Below are 19,276 nucleotides of genomic sequence, written 5' to 3'. Positions count from 1 at the left end.
CAATTCTCTTCTAATTTTACCTAGGATGGTCTAATACTTTATCAAATAAAATCACCCTTATGGTTCACAAAGAGTTAGAACTATTTGATAATGAAAACTGCGAGTGTTCGAAACACCAATAATTAATATTAAAATTACCCAACAGAAAAACTAAGAAAATAATTAATGTTCCACTATAGAATTCTTAAAATATGTAGCTTGTTCAGTGTAGTTATGATCGCTTATTTTACGGCGAGGCAAAATCGAAATTATGCAATTAATATGCCCAATGCATTAAAATGTTCTGTTAAAATGGAAATATACAAAATAATTGACTAATTTTGATCTTTTCCATAGCGAGTATTGGGTTTAGCCTTGGATAAGTGATTCGGTTGGATATCACTGAATTTAGTTTCCTAAGAAACCAATCTATACTACTTCATATGTTCAAAACCATTCGCGCAAATCTGTCTTCAACATTGGAGGGACGGGTAAGACCGTTCCCATTTTTTTTTTAAAGCGATGTTCAAAATATTTATGAAGTTGGAAAACAATGCTGTGGAGGACCAGAGGAGCAGAGTTGTCTTCAACATTTGGAGACGGGCAGATTTGAGGTTTATTCTCGGTGGTGGTAGGAGGGAGATGAGACTCATATTACGATAGAGGAATCTGATTTCCGAGTTGAACCTGTTGTATATTACAAATCAAGCGATGTAGATGAAGTGGCAGTCGGACACAAATCATCACGTTTCTCCCCCCCAAAAAAACACATTTCAAATCGGATTATTCGGGTGGACATTCCTTCCCCCCAGTTCCAAGATTGGGGAAATATCCTCCTCATCCCTCGGGATTTGTACCAGTATTCAGAACGTATTTATGTGCACAGAGCATTGGGAATGACGTGTGAGGTTTAGATTCTTGTCGGACAAGCACATAAGATATAGCCTATATGAAAGTAAAATGCTTCAAACAAGTTATACCACAGGACATATTAGATTTGAGAGCTAGTAAAAGTGAAATGATTTTTCAGAATTAAAATGGTATATTTTGTTAATGAAATATTTTAAATAAAAGCTTTTGTATTCTTAAACCTGATGATTGCAATTATGTTACTAAATTACAATTCTTAATTTTTAATATGATTATTCTTTGTTTTAAGGTCTTGATCCAGCTTTCCCAGGTCTAGAAAATGCAGACCCGGAAACGTTATTACGATACGATGCTGCTGAATTTGTAGATGTGATACATACTGATGCTGGACAATTAGGATATCCTTTCAGTATTGGGCATGCTGACTTCTACCCTAATGGTGGAATAGCATTTCAACCAGGATGTGGTCCGTTGGACATATTTCCTCAATTTTCCATATTTAAGTTAGGTAAGAAAGAAAGAAAAGCAATACACGTGTGCATTTTATGTAAGATAATCAGATGTGGAAAAGTTATGGTGTATTTTCTTTCCCATACTAATGAAGGGAAGTGTTCGTGGAATAATTTTACTTAATTATACTTTTAAAACTTAGTTCTTTCGTGTGAACAGCTCATGTTGATTAATCTAAAAGCGTAAACAAGAAAGAAACATATCCAACAAGCATGCTTTAATGGGCTCTGTAAAGTGAGTTGGAATCCTCTTCAAGGTAGTTTGTTTGCTAAAACGTTATTACGTGTAATTCCAGTGTCACATACCTGTGACTGTAACATCGTATATGCTACATCGAAAACGTTCTTCTGGGAAAGAAATAGAGGGAAAAAAATACATATTTAAGATAATATTCATAAATTCACGTAAGAAATGCTCTAATTCTTTACTTACACCAGTCTACCTAAACCTTACAAAATGGATGATCAGAAAATGAAAGATGCAATACATTGGCGGAAAATTGAGTATCACGAGGAAAGCATTACCTTAATAGCATTTGTTTACAAAACCAATATAGGACAATCTTGAATGAAACTTACAATTGTTAACACCAGAGGAATGCACTATTAAATCAGGGCTTGCGGTCCTCGATGAATGAACCTAAACCTAAATACTCCCTATTACATAATAAAAAATATAAAAAAACAGAGAAAAGATTAGAATTTGGGATGAAAAAGTGAGGAAACACAATGAAAATTGTTATAGTAAACACACATGAGGCAATTCTTTAAAAAAAAAAAAGTGTAGGTTAGAGCGGCCCGTTGAGTGAAGAACGATGACGTGCACTATTTCTTCATTACCACATAAACTGTACACCAAAAACCTAACGGAAAAACTGGAAACAAATTGTTTGTTACTATAATATAGTTGCATCACAAAGTATGAACTGATGAAACTAAAATTTTGTAGGTTAGACTTCTCTTGAATACTGAATAAATTCGTGTGGCTTACTCACAACATGGTCAAACAAGTCCGGATTACTCAACAAAATAACGAAAGATTAATTTACTTCTTCTTCTTTCGTGAAAAATAAAATATAATGAAAATCCAACTATTACAATAATTATTCTAGCATGTATTACACCCTAGGATCAAACTCAAATATTTAAGCGTACACGCCTTTGGCGTGGGAGACCCGGGTTCGATTCCCGGTGGGAATTCATGTGGTTGGTATACCAATTAAGCTGTAGATCCACGTCTCATATCGCTTCGCAGCTGAAAGGGATGCTAAACTGAAAACCATATCAAATCAACTACCATCAAGAACATAAGTAATCGATGTAAATACCATGACGTTCTAGCATGTGATTCATACAGTAAGGGGAGTGGAAAGCGACCTGTACTGCGATAATTCCACGTGTAGCTGGGAAGTTGCGCCGAATAGCCCTGAAGGAAAACTTTCCTATAAAACGTGTGAGACAAGATCATTCACCTGAGACAGTGAAGTCACCTGATGCCAGTCCCATGGATTTTTGTGGATTTCACCTATTGAAAAGAGCAGTTGCATCTCGTTGTGTCACTACTGTCCGTGACCTCTGGAAAGCCTGCCATTAGAAGTGGCTCAAGATTCCTGTTTCTGGACTTCAACGAATCCTTCTATACGGTACGGTACAGAGCTATTGCCAAGACAGATAGTGCTCACATTGAGAGCAACCGATGGTATTTGCTATTTCCTAAGATAGGTGAGACGTCGAACCTGTAGATGAATCAATCTTCTGTATAAAGGTACTTTTTGCTCTACACGCACATACGTAGACAATGATTCCACTTTCGTTGAAACTCATCCCAAAAATATCAAAAGCACAAAGTATCAATGGTGAAACTTATGTTCATTAGTACCAAACTGAGTAGAAAAGAGGAACTGTATAATGAAAAAGTTTAGTTTCTCATGCGGACGAGATCACAAGGTTGAATAAACGGGAAGTAATACGTAACAATACATAGAGTAATATTGTTGTTGGTTTACTTAAAAGTTTATGTAAACAAATATAGCTTAGTATCAACAAATAAAATTTGGAAATGTTAAGCCTGCCAAGAGTATCATAGAATTTTGTAATTGATTTGATTTGAACATTAACACTGGACTTCGGAGAACATGTAGTTGGTAGATTCAATGAGTTCCAGTATCAGATGATCGGGAATTCTACATAAGTAGATGGTTTTAACTGAGGATTCAGTTATGACATAGACCCCACAAATATAGCTCTATCTAAACACATGGTTGGCTCAATCAGTTGGAACAAGTAATGGTCACTATGTAGAATAGTGGCATTTATGCAGTAAATGTAAAAGGAAAGAATACAACATTGTTATCGTGAATGTCCGTATAACTTATAGATGGTTGGCTTTCGAAAGAAAATTGTACAGTAGGAAACAATTCAGTGTTATATAATTGTTAATAATTTTTACAGTAATACATATTATGTTTTGAATGCTACGTTGAAAAGTACGTAGTAAAAGTTGACTAATTACTAGCGAAATAAATTACTGATTCTGTGAGATTGGCATAGGTAATTTCTGGCTGCGATTAGTTCAGTATTATAATTCTATTCTAGGATGAGTTTCACAGAATCCTACCAAATCAAGAAATGTTCTTGGCAGATATTTGCGATGTTTTTTTGCTTGATTTCACTTTCATCCATTCAGAGCTTTACGAAAAAGTTTGTAAGAAAAGAAAACATCATATTTTATATAGCTGTATATGCTATTTCTTTTGACAATGAACATACCAAGAATGATGCAAAGTATTGTAGCTATACAATGTATTTTACTACCGATTTATGAAAGATGATTTAATTAACTTCGCAAACTTTGGCATAGCAACCAGATTTACGAATGTAAGAACAATAGATTCTCTATGGAAAAATTTGTGGATGTGGTAACTTAAAAAGAAAGAAAGAAATGTGCGTACGCAGGAATTTAAGACTCCAAAGTTTGTGAGGGTATCCAAATGCAATGTGATGATAGATTATATATTTAAAAAATTGTAAAATCACCACTAAAATTAGACTATATTTACAGAAAAGTCGGGACTTCGGGGCAGAAGGTCCGGATCTCCTGGATCCATCCCTTGCGTACGTCCTGACCTGACCAGCTCAATGTATCTGCAAATATACCTTATAAACTTCAAAATCCGGGTTGTATCACATTGCTATAGCTGCGAGCGCACCAGCAGAACTTTCGAAAAATTCTCAATATACCATCAATATCTTGAGCTTCTCGCTGCGTCAAGAAGAGTCGTATTTTATGGAACCATTCTACAAAAATCTTGACACATCCTTTTAAAGTACGTCTGAACATCTGAATATAATTTCGGCCATTTCATGCTTAGGGATGGGCACGAGCGAGTTCGAGCGAATTTTGTGTGTAACTAGACTCGACTCGAAACAGATATCTTTGAGCTCGACAAGAAAAATTTCCTCCAACTCGACTCGAATTCAGGTCGAGTTTCAAGTCGAGGCGATCCAAAACGAGCTAAATCGAGCCAAATCCTGTGTGTACTTTATCTTCAATTATCTTATATAGACAATTTAATTCAATGATACTACTACAACTTATAATAATAATAATAATAATAATAATAATAATAATAATAATAATAATAATAATAATAATAATAATAATAATAATGTAACAACACCGTGTATAAACATGAATAATAGACGGTTTGTATGTGAATACCGGTACTAAAAACTAGTTGACTGCCGACCTCGGTTGTCTCGGTAGTCGTGAAAGGACATCATTCACAAGGTTCCAGGTTAGAGTTCGAGCTCGAGCCAAAAATTATTAAAAGTTATAGGGCACCGGCCAAACATTTTCACAACTGTTCGGCCCAGGTTTAGGGCTGTCAACGATTCGAATGGCTCGACTCACAGGTCATTCATTATCGATTCGAACCGAGAAGTGGACCGAGCTAATAGCTCACCCAACCGAGCCGGCTGGAGCCAATGGCTCACCTGAGTTGAACTGAAACGAGATGATGGATCACCCAACCGAGCAGGCTCGAGGCATGGGCTCAATTGAGCAACGCTAGAAGCATTCCCCTCTCGTGAGCAACACTAGAAGTATTCCACATTACTGCTTACATTTCTCATGGCTTTCGCTTTCCAGTCTAATCTGGCCACGATTTCAAAACGAGTTAAAACGAGCTGAACGAGCGAGCCATGTATCAAACTCGACTCGACTCGAAATTCGACTTCAAACACAAACTTCAAACTCGGCTCGAAACTCGAATCGAAAAAAATACCTTTGACTCGATTCGAAACGAGTAGAATTTGAGTCGAGTCGAGTTTTAGCTCGATTCGTGGCCATCCCTACTCATGCTGTGTTGACATTCTATTATGTGACCATGAAGCTTTCATTTTTAAGCACATGTTCGACATGTGTATTTAATGAGGTTCGTGGTGCATTTGCATGAGGTTTGAAGAGGTTTGAAACGGTTTGGGTACAAAACCTCGCGGCCAGAACCTCGCGACGACAACCTCGCGGACCAAAACCTCGCCTGACCAAAACCTCGGCTCCCAAAACCTCGCGGCCCAAAATCTCGCGGCCCAAAATCTCGCCGGGCCGAAACCTCGCCTGGCCAAAACCTCGCCGCCCAAAACCTCGCGCCCCAAAATCTCGCGGGGCCAAAACCTCGCCTGGCCAAAACCTCGCGCCCCAAAATATCGCCATACACAAAATCTCGCCTGACCAAAACCTCGTTGTAATGATCTCGCGACACAGAATCTCGCCTGGTCTAAATTAAGCGAGACGTAGTGTCGCCTGGGAAGAAATGTCGTCAGGATAAAACCTATTCACGACGATTTCTTCAATGTAGAATGTTCTATATATTACTATATGTATATATATTTAGTATACATATAGTATATATAATTACTAGAACGTTACATATAGTATATATAATCCAAAGCATGTATATATAATTACATTAAAATAATGACAAGAAAAATTCTAATGCATGCTTTGGAAATCTATATATATAAAAAGTTACATTATATCTCTTGAGCCATCCTACCGATATCAATCAAATTTTCAACATAGATGAGGTTCGAACCTAGGATGTCTTTTATAATTTCACTTTGTGGGCACAACAAAAGGGAGGGATATATATATATATATATATATATATATATATATATATATATATATATATATATATATATATATATATATATATATACACAGAGCCGTAGCTAGAGATTTCGGCGCCCCTACTCTCACCACACCAAGCTCTTCCTTCCTTTTTTCTTTTTACTTATAAGAAAAGCAGCAGATATTGTTATGCTACACTGAATTTTTATTAAGCTGCAGGGGAGATTTTGGCCCACGAGGTTTTGGCGGCGAGGTTTTGAACACGCGATGTTTTAGGTGGCGAGGTTTTGGCCCGACGAGATTTTGGGCGGCGAGGGTTTGGCAACGCGATGTTTTGGCCAGGCGAGATTTTGTCCCGCGAGGTTTTGGGCGGCGAGGTTTAGGCCACGCGAGGTTTTGGCCAGGAGAGATTTTGTCCCGCGAGGTTTTGGGCGGCGAGGTTTTGGCCAGGCGAGGTTTCGACCCGGCGAGATTTTGGGCCGCGAGGTTTAGGCCGGCGAGATTTTGGGCGGCGATGTTTCGGCCGCGAGATTTTGTCCGTATCCCGTTTGAAACATCTTTCTCGAAATACGCACTCCATAATAGATATTTCAGAACAAAGCTCATTGAATAGTCCATTTCCCTAGAAAATAACTTTAAAACAATCTCTGTCAAATCTTTAAATGTTGATGATAATACGGGCGCAACAATGAAAAGAAGATAAACCTTGTCTTTTGTTACAATAAAGATGTAATTCTTGTAAATAACTAACAGCAAAGTGCAGCATATAAGACATAAATAGCATAATTGATTTTAGGTAATTCAATATTGAAGATCCGCAGAATACATTTGAATTCAGGCACTCCGGGTGGAATCAATTGACCTGGCAACTTTATAGGTATTAATAAAAGTGTTATTGAACGTGATCAATCGAGTTTGCAGGATTATTTGGATTTATGTTGTAAGCATCAAATACCTGATTTATATATAGGTTGATGGTGAACTTAAACTATAAGCGTTTAATAGTTATAATTGTCATGGAATATTTATTTACAGAGAACAGACGGTGGGACTAAGCGTCCAAGCGTGTAACTGGTTCCCAGTTTATAGGACTGTTTTATAAGACATCAGATATGAAACTTACCAATGCCGTTACTGCACTAGTATTTGTGAATTCATATTAATTACAAACTTTTTTCTTTCTTTTTTTGTTCAGTTTTCTGTAGCCATGAAAGAGCATTCGCATATTATGCAGACTCGGTTCGATACAAAGAGAGGTATTTAGCAGTTCCCTGTGATAATTGGATTAATTACAAGCAAGGTTTATGCTCTGATGAAGAAAACATCAGCTACATGGGTTTGGGTGCTAGTCCTAGGTAAAGTATGCGCCTATTTATTACTTAGAATTTTAAATATATTATGGCAGAGTTCGGTTATATTTTGTCTTGAAAAAGTTAGAATTAAATATTGAAAATATGTTTTGATGTATCTTTAGTATATTCTCATAATAATGCCTTATTAGAAACGTAAATTTACATTTTAAATACTCCAGAACTGTTTTATAGGTTAACGTATTTATACATAAAATCATGAGATTTACGTAAACTCTCGAAGTTTTAAGGCGATCTTCTCAGATTCTGAACAGTTATTTAATGAAGATTTGCAATGTGATTATGCAAACCAATTTTGTTTCCTGTACTCCTGTTAGGATGTTCCCATCATAAATTCAGAAATAAAAAAACACCTAATGATCGAAACTAGAAGTGAAATGCGCATTTTTTACTTCTAATTCATCCACATAATAAATATAATAAATTAATACCAATGGATCTTCTATTGAACTATACATTTATGTTTGAAAGTAAGTTTTTCTAAAGCATTTCTTATTCCCTACCACTGCCGAATAGAAAGGTGTCCATCCTACCCTTATTTCGCTGACAGGTTTCTTTAAAACAATTAAAAAAATAAATAGAAAAATAGAAAATTAATCAAAATTATCAGCTTTCAAACTTATTGAACGGCTCTGACCTCTAAACCCCTCCACAACCTGCTTCCATAAGTATATACAGTCTTCATCGAAAAGTGTTGTTCTCGTATGAATTACTTTCAATGCGATCTTTTAGTTTCTCACTATGTTCAATTAATTATCTTTAAACATCTTAAAATTTCGATTGTGTTGTTTCATGACTAACTCTTGTAGATAGCTATATCGAATGAATAGTATATTTTGATAATAAAGGTAAAAAAAGGTTATCTCCGTGTGGTTCACGGGCAAGTGGGAAATAAGGCTACACATTTTCTTGATCTTTGTAATTACGAGATGTGATGTCAGCAACATTCTCCGAGTGTCTTACCCTCAGGTACCCATTTTACAGATTAGATTTAGCTCCTAAATTACTGAAGGTTAAGTAGCCAGACAAAAAAATGAAATGAAATCTTTGAGGTTTACCTCCCACGGTTATACCAGCTAGGCTAAAGGAGACGGTGATAGTGAGAAATGAAGAAAGTGGGAGGAAACGGGAGAACCCCGAGGAAACCCACGCACACGGTTCACTTGCCGGGAGCCAGGATCGAACCCAGGACCCCATGCACCAGAGGTGAACGCTCTACCACTTTTTTAAAGTACTTTTTTGTACTCTCATCGGTCAATTACATCAGAAACAATAAACAAACAAAAGTTGTACTCTTAGCAGCCAATTACATCAGAAAGAATAAGCAAATAAACATACAATAGACACATTAATAAATTGCTGCACAAAAATTAGAAAACCTTTGTCTACGAATTGGAAGTGCAATAGTGTGCGTGCGTAACAAAAGTTGATGGATGTACTGAGCCACCGCGGCCCCTAGCCAAATAAAGAGTGTCCTTAGGAAAGGAAACAGTTAAGTTAGGTGAAGTGATTGTTATTAGTACTGCAACTTGGCGTTTAAGACAAGATTAACTACAGGAGTACTGCGGTATTAAGAAGAACAGGGAACTAGCAATAGTATTTTCCTTTGTTTGCTTCATACTAAAGCGAAAAATAAAGCACAATTTAATTCGCTGAAGCAAAATGTCCCAGAGTTAAAGTATTCCCCATTGAGATCTTTGGGGAGAAAATGTCTTGAAAGAAACAATTCGAAGAAAGTATAACAGAGAAGCAATCACTGGTAGTGTAAATAAGGGTTGAAAGGTCAGAATAGAACCACGAAACGCAGTATTATGTTACAATGAGTGAAATTATAAAACTTGAAAGGAAAATGAAGCTAAAAACTTTAGATTTGATGGGAATGTGTGAACGTAGTAGAGAAGAATTCGGAAAATATACTTGGTCAAAACTAGAAGTGAATTGACAGTTCAAAAGCACGTGGAAATGTGTATTGAGAAGGAAAGCTGTCTTTGTGAGATAAGCCAATCATACACGTCATGATGGTGGTTAGAAGTGCAGAGTTTCTATAATAAGGGACAACAACATTACAGTGTTTGCCAACCGAGATAGAAGGAGCACGGTTATTCTACGGTGGATACCTCAGAGCGTGTTAATAGTGTAACATGTGCTTCTCCAAATGTCAATTCGTTTCTTATTTTGACCCGAGTATAGAATATCATATTTGTGCAAAGAAAAATAAAATCTGACATAATGCTGCCGGAGTGATTCAGGGAAAGTGATTGAAAGACAAGGTAATGAAAGCAGAATTTGGTGATAATAGGGTTACGATCGTCAGAATTTCAGGAAACTTAAAATAAAAAGTCATAGTAACAGTAAGAGAGATAAATGTGCACACGTATTCTGAGTACAAAGCTAAATAAATTGAAGGCAACTGATGGAAAAATTGGAAGATAGCATTGATAGAGAGGAAAGCTGTGTATTCACAATTGTAATAAAATATTTTAATGCTATAGTGCAGAATGATAAGCCGTAGTACAGTAGTAAATATGGTTTAGAAAATAAGATCTAGAGAGAAGAGTGATTTATAATTTTCTATGAACGTAATTCACTTGATTAAACTAGTACAAGTAAAGAATTATACTGGAAATATTCATGAAATAGAAAAGTATTAAGACACTTTAATTTGTGGATAAACAATGGGTATGATCTTACCAGCTGAAATGTCTCATCTTCACAGGGAGAGGATAGATTTATGGAAAATGTTAGCCTCTTACCTCCTCCCTCCCCCTTAGGAAACGCATTTCAATCAGAGTGTTATGATAAACATTTGTAATATAACTTTCTTTCTACCTTCATCCCCAATGCTTTTGGAGTTCCAGTCCTTAATTCTTCGTTGAAAGTAAAGGAATAAGTCAAATGGATAACAAAGAGTAACCCTATTTGAAGCCATCTGACATGCACGGGAAGTATAAAGTGAATGCAATGTTTCAAAATAAAGAAGTGAGTGAAATCAAAACGAAGAGCAACGCCTTCGTTGCAATTTCCACATCTTCATTGAAAGTAAAGGGATATGTGAAAGCGAAGAGCAATACCTTTGCCGTTGACGTTCCTGTACATCCCCGGGTCAGCTAACATGCACTGCAAAAATTTGGGTAAGAGCAATGCCTTTGGAGTTTTCATCCTATATCTTCGTTGAAATGAAGGAATACTAAGTCAAATAAATAATGAAAACCAACGCTTTTGGCATTGTTGTCCTCGAAACTAGAGGATTGCTGGCAATGCGGAGTGAAATTGATAACCAAGAAGAACACCTTTTGCGCTGCCCATTTGGAAATAAAGAAATGTGTAAAATAAACAACAAAGAAAAACACCTTCAGCGTTGCACCTGTGTATTCCTGGCCAACACCATGTGAAATTAATAACCAAGAACTATGCCCTTGGAGTTTCTTCTTTGAAAATAAAGAAACGAGTAAAATAAAAAACGAAAACCAACGATTTCGGCGTTTCCCATGTTAATTCCTGGGCAATCAAGAGAAATTAATAATGAAAGGCAATGTCTTTGGCGTTGCTCCTTTGAAAGTAAAAAAATGAGTGAAATAAATAACGAATAGTAACGCCTACGACGTTACCCCTGTCGAAAATAAAGAAATAAGTAGAATAAATAATGATGAGCCACTGTCTATTCCCAGGATATCCGACTACCCTTTCCTGCATAGACTTGGGCTTAAATGTCATCGGAAATGTCACCAATCATTTCAGCCACCCCGACAACTGTGGATTCGAAATTATTATCGGTCTTATTCCATTATTTATTATACGTAGATCTTTTCTACCCCTAGGGGTGTCTTCCCTTAATTTGGGTTTAAATGTCATCAGGAGTGTCACCAATTATCTTAGCGACCCCGAAAACTATGGATTCAACACTAATAACGCTCCTAAGTTCCATCTTCCAAACGTGACGGGCTCGCGAGATACTCAATGTTTCGCACAAATCATATGCCTCGCGGTTTTCTCTTACGATATGTGTTTAAATAAATTTAATATACATTGGGAGGGGGAGAACTAACATTGATAATCATGCCAAGTATCACTTCAATTTGTTCAATAGTTAATGCGTGCTGCTACTAGACATAACCTATATTCGCTTGTAGATTATACACACACATTTCGGAGATGTTTATAATTACATAAATACAACTCTTCATGTTCCGTGCGTTTTTTTTTTATTTTATTTGACCTGACATTACAAAGGCAACTGACTGCCTTTATTGATATAAAAAAGTTGTAATTGCGGTTGTAGAGTATGACATTGGAAGTGTGACGATAAAGACAGTTAGATGCATTTGAAATGTCCTTATGTACTATTTTTATGTATAGTTACCATTATTGTATGTTATGATTTATACTAACAATTTTTTTCTGTTGTAGTGCCCGAGGGAACTATTATTTGAGGACATCGATGAAAAACTAAAAGAATTTGAATTATTCTATTCATTTCAACCAAAGATAGAATGCGTTTCTTTAAGGAACAAACACGTGTTAAGGATGTAAGAATTATCACAAGATTGAAGACCTTCTGAATAGCTATCCTTTGAGAGAATTGTGCCTTAGAGACTGCTTCCGTTTATTCAAAGTGCCATATGTTTCCAGTCTTAGTTTTGTGTTACACCTAAGTACCTGTTTGTGTTCCTAATGTTTTTCAGACTGTTTGTATTTATATTTTTTAAATGTAAGTAAACCTGTAAATATTTTATTGTCTGTAAATCTGTTGTTAATAAATTGATTTTTCTAACAACGTGGTCATATGTAGTTAAGTATACTTTCCGATTTATTTAATTTGCAGAGATGTATTAATGTATTCTTAATACATACAAAGCTCAAAAGTGTACATAAAACATATATACAGTAAGCATTCTCATGTCAGTTGAATTACAAAATGGCTAAGTAAGCGAAAATAAGTCTTGTGGAACGAATAACTTTTAATTTGAAAACATTGAGGCGTTTTATAATATAGAGGTTCAAAGCACAATGGAATCAGGTCACATTATCAAAGCTTTGAGAGAAAAGGACAAAGTTCGTACGGAACGCCAGGGCCGGATTAAGTTAAGTTGATTTTGAGTTTAACATCCCGTTCAGCAGCGAGGCTATATGAGACGTGGACCTACTGCTTAACGTGGAATCCGAACCACATGAACTCCCGCCGGGAATCGAACCCGGGTCTCCCATGCCAAAGGCGCGTACGCTAACCGCTTAGCCACGGAGGACCTCAGCGCCGGATTAAAGGGGATTTAGGGTGCTGTAGACCTGGACCTCCAGGTGGACAGAGGGCCTCCACTTTGATCAAAATCTCAACTGTCTGTTCAAGAAAAATCACACAATATACAATCATCATCATAAGATAAAGTATGACCAAAAATATGAAACAAATTTCTTCGTTTGTTACCTCCACCGTCTTAATAAATTAAATCAGTTTTAAAAAAGATCGAGTATAATGCGTGGAAATTGTGATTCTTATTTTCTTGTTGAATAGAAGTATTCTGCAGTCTCATGTAATTATAGAATATTCAGACCCAATCCGGAAGAAAAATTAAGTTACTGCGTAGATGCACAATACGTTATGAGATTTGAACATGAGGCGATTAGTTCTCTTGACTTTCAGGATGTGATAGAGAACCTTGCTAGAACGCAAGCTAGGAAAAGAAATTTTTAGGTACACATTTTTTTTATTTATTACATTTGTATAATAGGGTAACTTTCTGTTTTCTTTACGCATTTGGAAAGTTCCGTTAGGAATAATGTCATTCAATACATGTCATGGTTGAGGTAGAACTACGTGCGTTCCCTTAACTTTGCTACTGTAGTTTCAGACAAATACATTTAGGCGAGTTCAGCTGCAGGGGCCATATATCTTTTCCAGCTACGGGCCTCCAGATGAGTTAATCCCGCTCTGCGGAACGAGTAAGTACATGGAAGAGTTTACACAATTATTTTTACATTATAAAAAATAATTACTTTTCCTGGAAGTGAATCTTTTGAGTTCTGAAAGAAGTTTCATACAGAGATCTTAAATGTCAAATATGTTCAAGATGATTAAAAAGTGGATTTGACTGAAATGAATACGCTATGTGTCTTAAGAAGTAGAAAAATGAGGATTCTACGCCACTGAGCTCACACCCATTTACTCAGTCGCGACTGATGCAGAGAACGAATTGCCCAGTGCCGCGTCATACGCGATGCCGGACGACTCAGGTACGAGTCGGGAAATTGAGTCCTTCCTTACAGGTGTGTATTCGTTCTCTTTTACGACCCTTTTTTTGGGGGTGTACTCGTTCTCTTTTACGACCCCTTTTTTCAACCACTATGTAAGATGTCACGCGTATCGCCCAGCTATGGAGAATCGAACATCCCCCGTAGAACTCGTTCTCTTTTACGACCACTTTTTTCAACCCCTATATAACAAAGAAGAGATTATACAAGAAATGCTACAATCATAGCAGAGACTAATGGAGTGTATTCGTTCCCTTATATCAACCCCTATTTAACATGCCAGAGATTACATAAAACTATGAACACATACCAGAGAATAATGGGGGGTATTCGTTCTCTTTTATGACCCCTTTTCCAGCCCCCGTTTTAACATAGCTAAAAAATTGCAAAACCCTATTTAAACATAGCAGAGGTAATAAAAATGGCATATTTTTCAATCCCTATTTAACACAGCAGAGAATACATAAGACTATGAACCAATAGCAGATGTGTATCCTTTTTTTTATCAACCCCTATGTAACGTAGCACAGAATACGTAACACTATGAAAACATTTTTCAACCCTAATTAACGTAGCAGAGATTACATAAGAAAGGCTACAAGCATCTATTTTTTCACATAGCAGAGCTGATAAAAGAGAATGACTTATTTTTTCAACCTCATTATAACATAGCAGAGGTTACGACCATATCACGCGTATAGGAATGAGTTCGGAAATGGAGTTCTCCGTTACAGGGGTGTATTCAATTTCTTTTACCATCTTTTTAGGGACGTGCTCGTTCCCCTTTTTTGAGTACTTTTTTGAACACCTATTTTAACATAGCAGAAATTAGATAACACTATGAGCACAGAGGTTACGAACACCTATTTTCGCAACTTTCATAACAAGAGAATAATGGGGTTTATTCGTTCCCTTTTACGACCATTTTTCAACCCCTAATTATCATAGTAGAGATACACAAGAAAGACTACAAGAATTTTTAAAACATAGCAGAGCTTATAAAAGAGTATGAGTTATTTTTCAACCTCTATTTAACACAACAGACTATTAACAAATAGCCGCGGTGTATTTGTTCCCTTTTTTCAACCCCTATATAACAAAGCAAAATTAGTTAAGACTATGAACACATAGCAAGGGTGTACTTGTTCTCTTTTCTAATCTCTATTGAACATAGCAGAGCTTATTTTCTTTTACGGTAGTAGCTACCCCTAACCCTCCTCCTTTCGCATCCAGGGCTTGGGACCGGCAATGGCGAAGTTAAAAACAGAGAATATCGCACAGCAGAGCAGAAATTAAAAAATAAAAACACCATTTAAAATAGCACACTTACACACATACATGTTTAAGGAGAAATTAATCTTTCTCCAGTGACCACCACACGGTTTACGGAGAACTTAATCTCGCGCCAGTGCTTATCACATTCTCATAAACGAATAAACCATAATATCGTTCGCATCAGTAGTTGTGATTGAGAATTTATTTTAAAAATGGTCACCGGGCTTATTACTAGAATGAGTATTTATAATTATGGCTGCGGGAAATGTGTGAATAAACAAAGGTAGCTCATCTGTATTATGTATTCGTAAGGAAATACCCCCTTACGAGTGATTAAATCATTTTTATCATCACCAAAGAAAGATACTGTAAATTTAAGTTAAGATGTTTCTAATTTTGATGACAGTGTCCCCAGTTTATAAGGAAGAAATCTGTACTAGTCTAGATATCGAAGCTCTATAGTTTGATTACTAAACGGGAAATATTTTGAAAATGAGATATATCACTCTTCAGTTTGTGGTATTACATTGATCTTTCCAGGCGTACATCCTAACATTTTCACAAACGAATGACTTATATCCTGATAAATTGTGGAAGAATATAGTCCCGAAATTATGTTGCCGTTTTACTTGTAAGTTACAATTATTTTATAGAGGACTGATATGTTTTCCTGTTACGGGGCTGTGGTGTTTAAGTTTGTAATTTTTAAGTGTAATTTTTTTACAACATAGAGGACATTCTGTGTTTTTCTTTATACATATTCTCTTCTTCAAATGCCAATACGTCCATTGGTTTTTGACCATGAATCCGTTGAATAATGTAATATAATTCATTTTCTATACGAAATAAAAATTCATCGGATGCAGATCGATTCTCGTTTTTACTACGCCTGTAAAGTACAGGTTTTGTTGGTGTTTTATCGCTCCAACACACCTTGTAAGTAAAACTGCCACGCTCGTGATACAGAATAGGACGACTGTACGATATCTCAGGATTATTGTCAGATCCGCTAATTGGTTTCAGAATGCTTTCAAAATCTGCTATAATTATTGCATCTAATTTTAAAGTGGTCACAAGTTTATTAAATTTAAGTGTTTCAAATAGGTACGAAAATAATTTTTGCGACACTAATTTTGGCGGCAACCAGATTTAGTAAGTTTTTGCTCTCTCTTACAACCCTCCAGTAAGTAAAGATAAGTAGAAGCTCGATCAGTACATTGATTAAAAGATAAAACAAATCCTTTATAATACAATATACCATTAGCTTGGACATATATTAAAAAAGCACATAAAACAAAAGAAAGGATAAGACTCTGTTTAGATAAGTATAGTCTAATTAATTCATTTTAGAATATATGCACATTAAACCATTATGACAAAAATCTACTATAAGAAACAGATAAAAGTCTATATTAAACAACAGTAAATACTACTCTCATTTTATGCTTATTTTGTGCACTCTTAAGAGGACCAAGCTTTATTTTAAACTTGATATTTAAATCAAGTTGGTTATTTTTAAGCTCGTGTTCTAGCCAAAAATTACACATACAATTCGGAAATACCTGCAAACTTTAACACATACCGAGTTTTACCTCTATATTCTATAACATTACAAATAGTAATTATAGGTTTGTCCGTCTCGAAATTAGTTATAGAAGACCCTTTCATTCTAAAATTAAATTTGCTAATAAGATATTTTTCATTTCTCTCTTAATAAAAATACCTGCAAATCTTGTGTAATATCGAAATCAAGTAGAAAAAATATTATGTTTTTAAACACACTAGAATCTCTGGTAAACGCACTAGTAATATTTTTATAGGCACACCTGCTAATTCTACTTTATATGGTATAATAATCGGAACCTTGTACTTCTTAGTTATAACCTCCAAATATTTTTGCACAATTTGCTGTACACCTTTTGATCTTCCTGTAGAAAAAATTAGAAAGAAAGGTAACATCGTACAAGCCTAAAGAAAACTCAGAGAAGTTAGATCGTATAAAAGTGTTAAAAGAACTACAACCATTCTTGTTAATTAGAAATTTATTATTAACTCTTTATCCCTTGCAACACAATTCCCAGGAGCTTACCTTAAAAGGAATTAAATTATCACAGAATGGCGGTGTAATTGGTTCTAAAGATCGAAGTCTTGGTTCTCCACTAGCATAAATATCTCCTATGTTCGTAAGTATATTGTCATTGTGTAAATTTTCTAGTAGTAGCCATTGGTTAAATCTATCTGCTGTTGTTTTGTCTTTGCCTAATAATTCTCTAAGAGAGGAGACCCGGGTTCGATTCCCGGCGGGAGCTCATGTGGTTCGGATTCCACGTTAATTAGTAGGTCCACGTCTCACATAGCCTCGCTGCTGAAAGGGAAGTTAAAAATCAATCAATCAATTCTCTAAGAGAATAAAGTGTAGAAACCTCAGCAGCCACTTATTTTGCGGCTATTACTGTTGGTAGATTAGAAAATGAACACTATAACCAACAGAGAAAACCTTAGAAATTGACAATTGGAAAAACTTATACAGTGGAATTTATTTTTAAAATGTTATTACCCTTGTAAAACACACTAATAATTGGAAAATCTTGGGCAATGTAACCTATTTAAAACTGTTGTTATTGTTCATGTACAATCTACTATTAACCGGAAAATTAATTGTACTACTATATACACTATTATTGTTTTCGAAGTATAGTGTAATAGCATCAAAACTCTCTTAAGACTGCACCAAATGAGCAAAAGGAAAAAACTGTTTTTTACTGTTGTTTAATATAGACTTTTATATGTTTCTTTTATAGTACACTAGCAGCGTTCACCCCGCTTCGCTGCGGTCACCCCGGAACGCAATAAACGTTGTTACTTAGATAATTTTTACTTTTTCGCTTTCAAGTGATATGATAAAAACCATAGAAGATTGCATTAAATGTTAACATTATATCGCCTGTCATTTATGTTAACCCGCCCCGCTTCGCTGCGGTCACCCCGGAACGCAATAAACTTTGTTACTTAGATAATTTTTACTTTTTCGCTTTCAAGTGATTGCAGTAAATGTTAACATTATAGCGCCTGTCATTTATGTTAACCCGCCGAGTGACACGGTCATGCGGGTTGCATATAAATACGTTTATTTTTACCTATGATGATCTAACAAAGGATTTGTACGTTATGGACACTTGAATGGTCAATTATCTCAAGACACTGGTAATTAAAAATTAAAGTGATATGATAAAAACCATCTAGGGTCCAAATCCTAATAACCCCCCAAAAATAAAAGAAATTGGTTCAGCCGTATTAGCGTGATGAGGGAACAAAGGATTTGTACGTTCTCTTTTATATATATAGATTTTTTGCAATAATGGTTTAATGTGTATATATTCTAAAATGAATTATTTAGGCTATACTTATCTAAACAGAATATTATGTTGCAATTCATTTCTTTTGTTTTATGTGTCTTTTTAATATATTCCCAAGCTAATAGTATATTGTACTATAAAGGATTTGTTTTATTTTTTTTTTAATCAATGTACTGATTTACACATTCAAGCGAGTATTATAGATAATAAAATAATTCAATATAAGTCTGTGGCTTCAATATCTGATAATGCACCAATACAGTTTGCATAAGGACCTGATAATGCATCAATACATTTTGGTATACACAATATTTGAATAATCAACTTATTTTCTACTCCTTACATACATATCCATTTCGTTGGTATATTGAAAACCTACTAAATTATAATGCTAATGTTAAATCAACATATATTCAAACATCCATGTGGTTTAAAGATACTGCAGGTCATAGGAACAGTGTGGCCGATTATAATTTAGCATTTAAACAACGTTTACTTCTCACTATTCAAAGTCAGTCATTTGAATTATTGGGTTAT

At 35.5% G+C, this 19,276-nt stretch overlaps 1 protein-coding gene across 4 annotated transcripts in view; it reads left to right on the top strand.

The window, feature by feature from the left end:
- LOC145686182 (lipase member H-A-like) overlaps positions 1–12,636 on the top strand; it is a 68,907-nt gene extending 56,271 nt beyond the window's left edge. For all 4 annotated transcript variants that reach the window (XM_081759205.1, XM_081759204.1, XM_081759206.1 and 1 more), the window contains exons 5-7: positions 1,139–1,357; positions 7,688–7,847; positions 12,270–12,636. In XM_081759205.1, the coding sequence (XP_081615331.1) occupies positions 1,139–1,357; positions 7,688–7,847; positions 12,270–12,312 (422 nt within the window). In that variant the 3' untranslated portion in view covers positions 12,313–12,636. The remainder of the gene's footprint in view (positions 1–1,138; positions 1,358–7,687; positions 7,848–12,269) is intronic.
- Positions 12,637–19,276: the final 6,640 nt, after the last annotated feature.

The sequence above is a fragment of the Thermobia domestica genome, chromosome 5, assembly GCF_964235325.1.
Source record: "Thermobia domestica chromosome 5, izTheDome1.hap1.1, whole genome shotgun sequence".
NCBI lineage: Eukaryota > Metazoa > Arthropoda > Insecta > Zygentoma > Lepismatidae > Thermobia > Thermobia domestica.
This window is presented reverse-complemented; position numbering and strand designations above follow the sequence as displayed.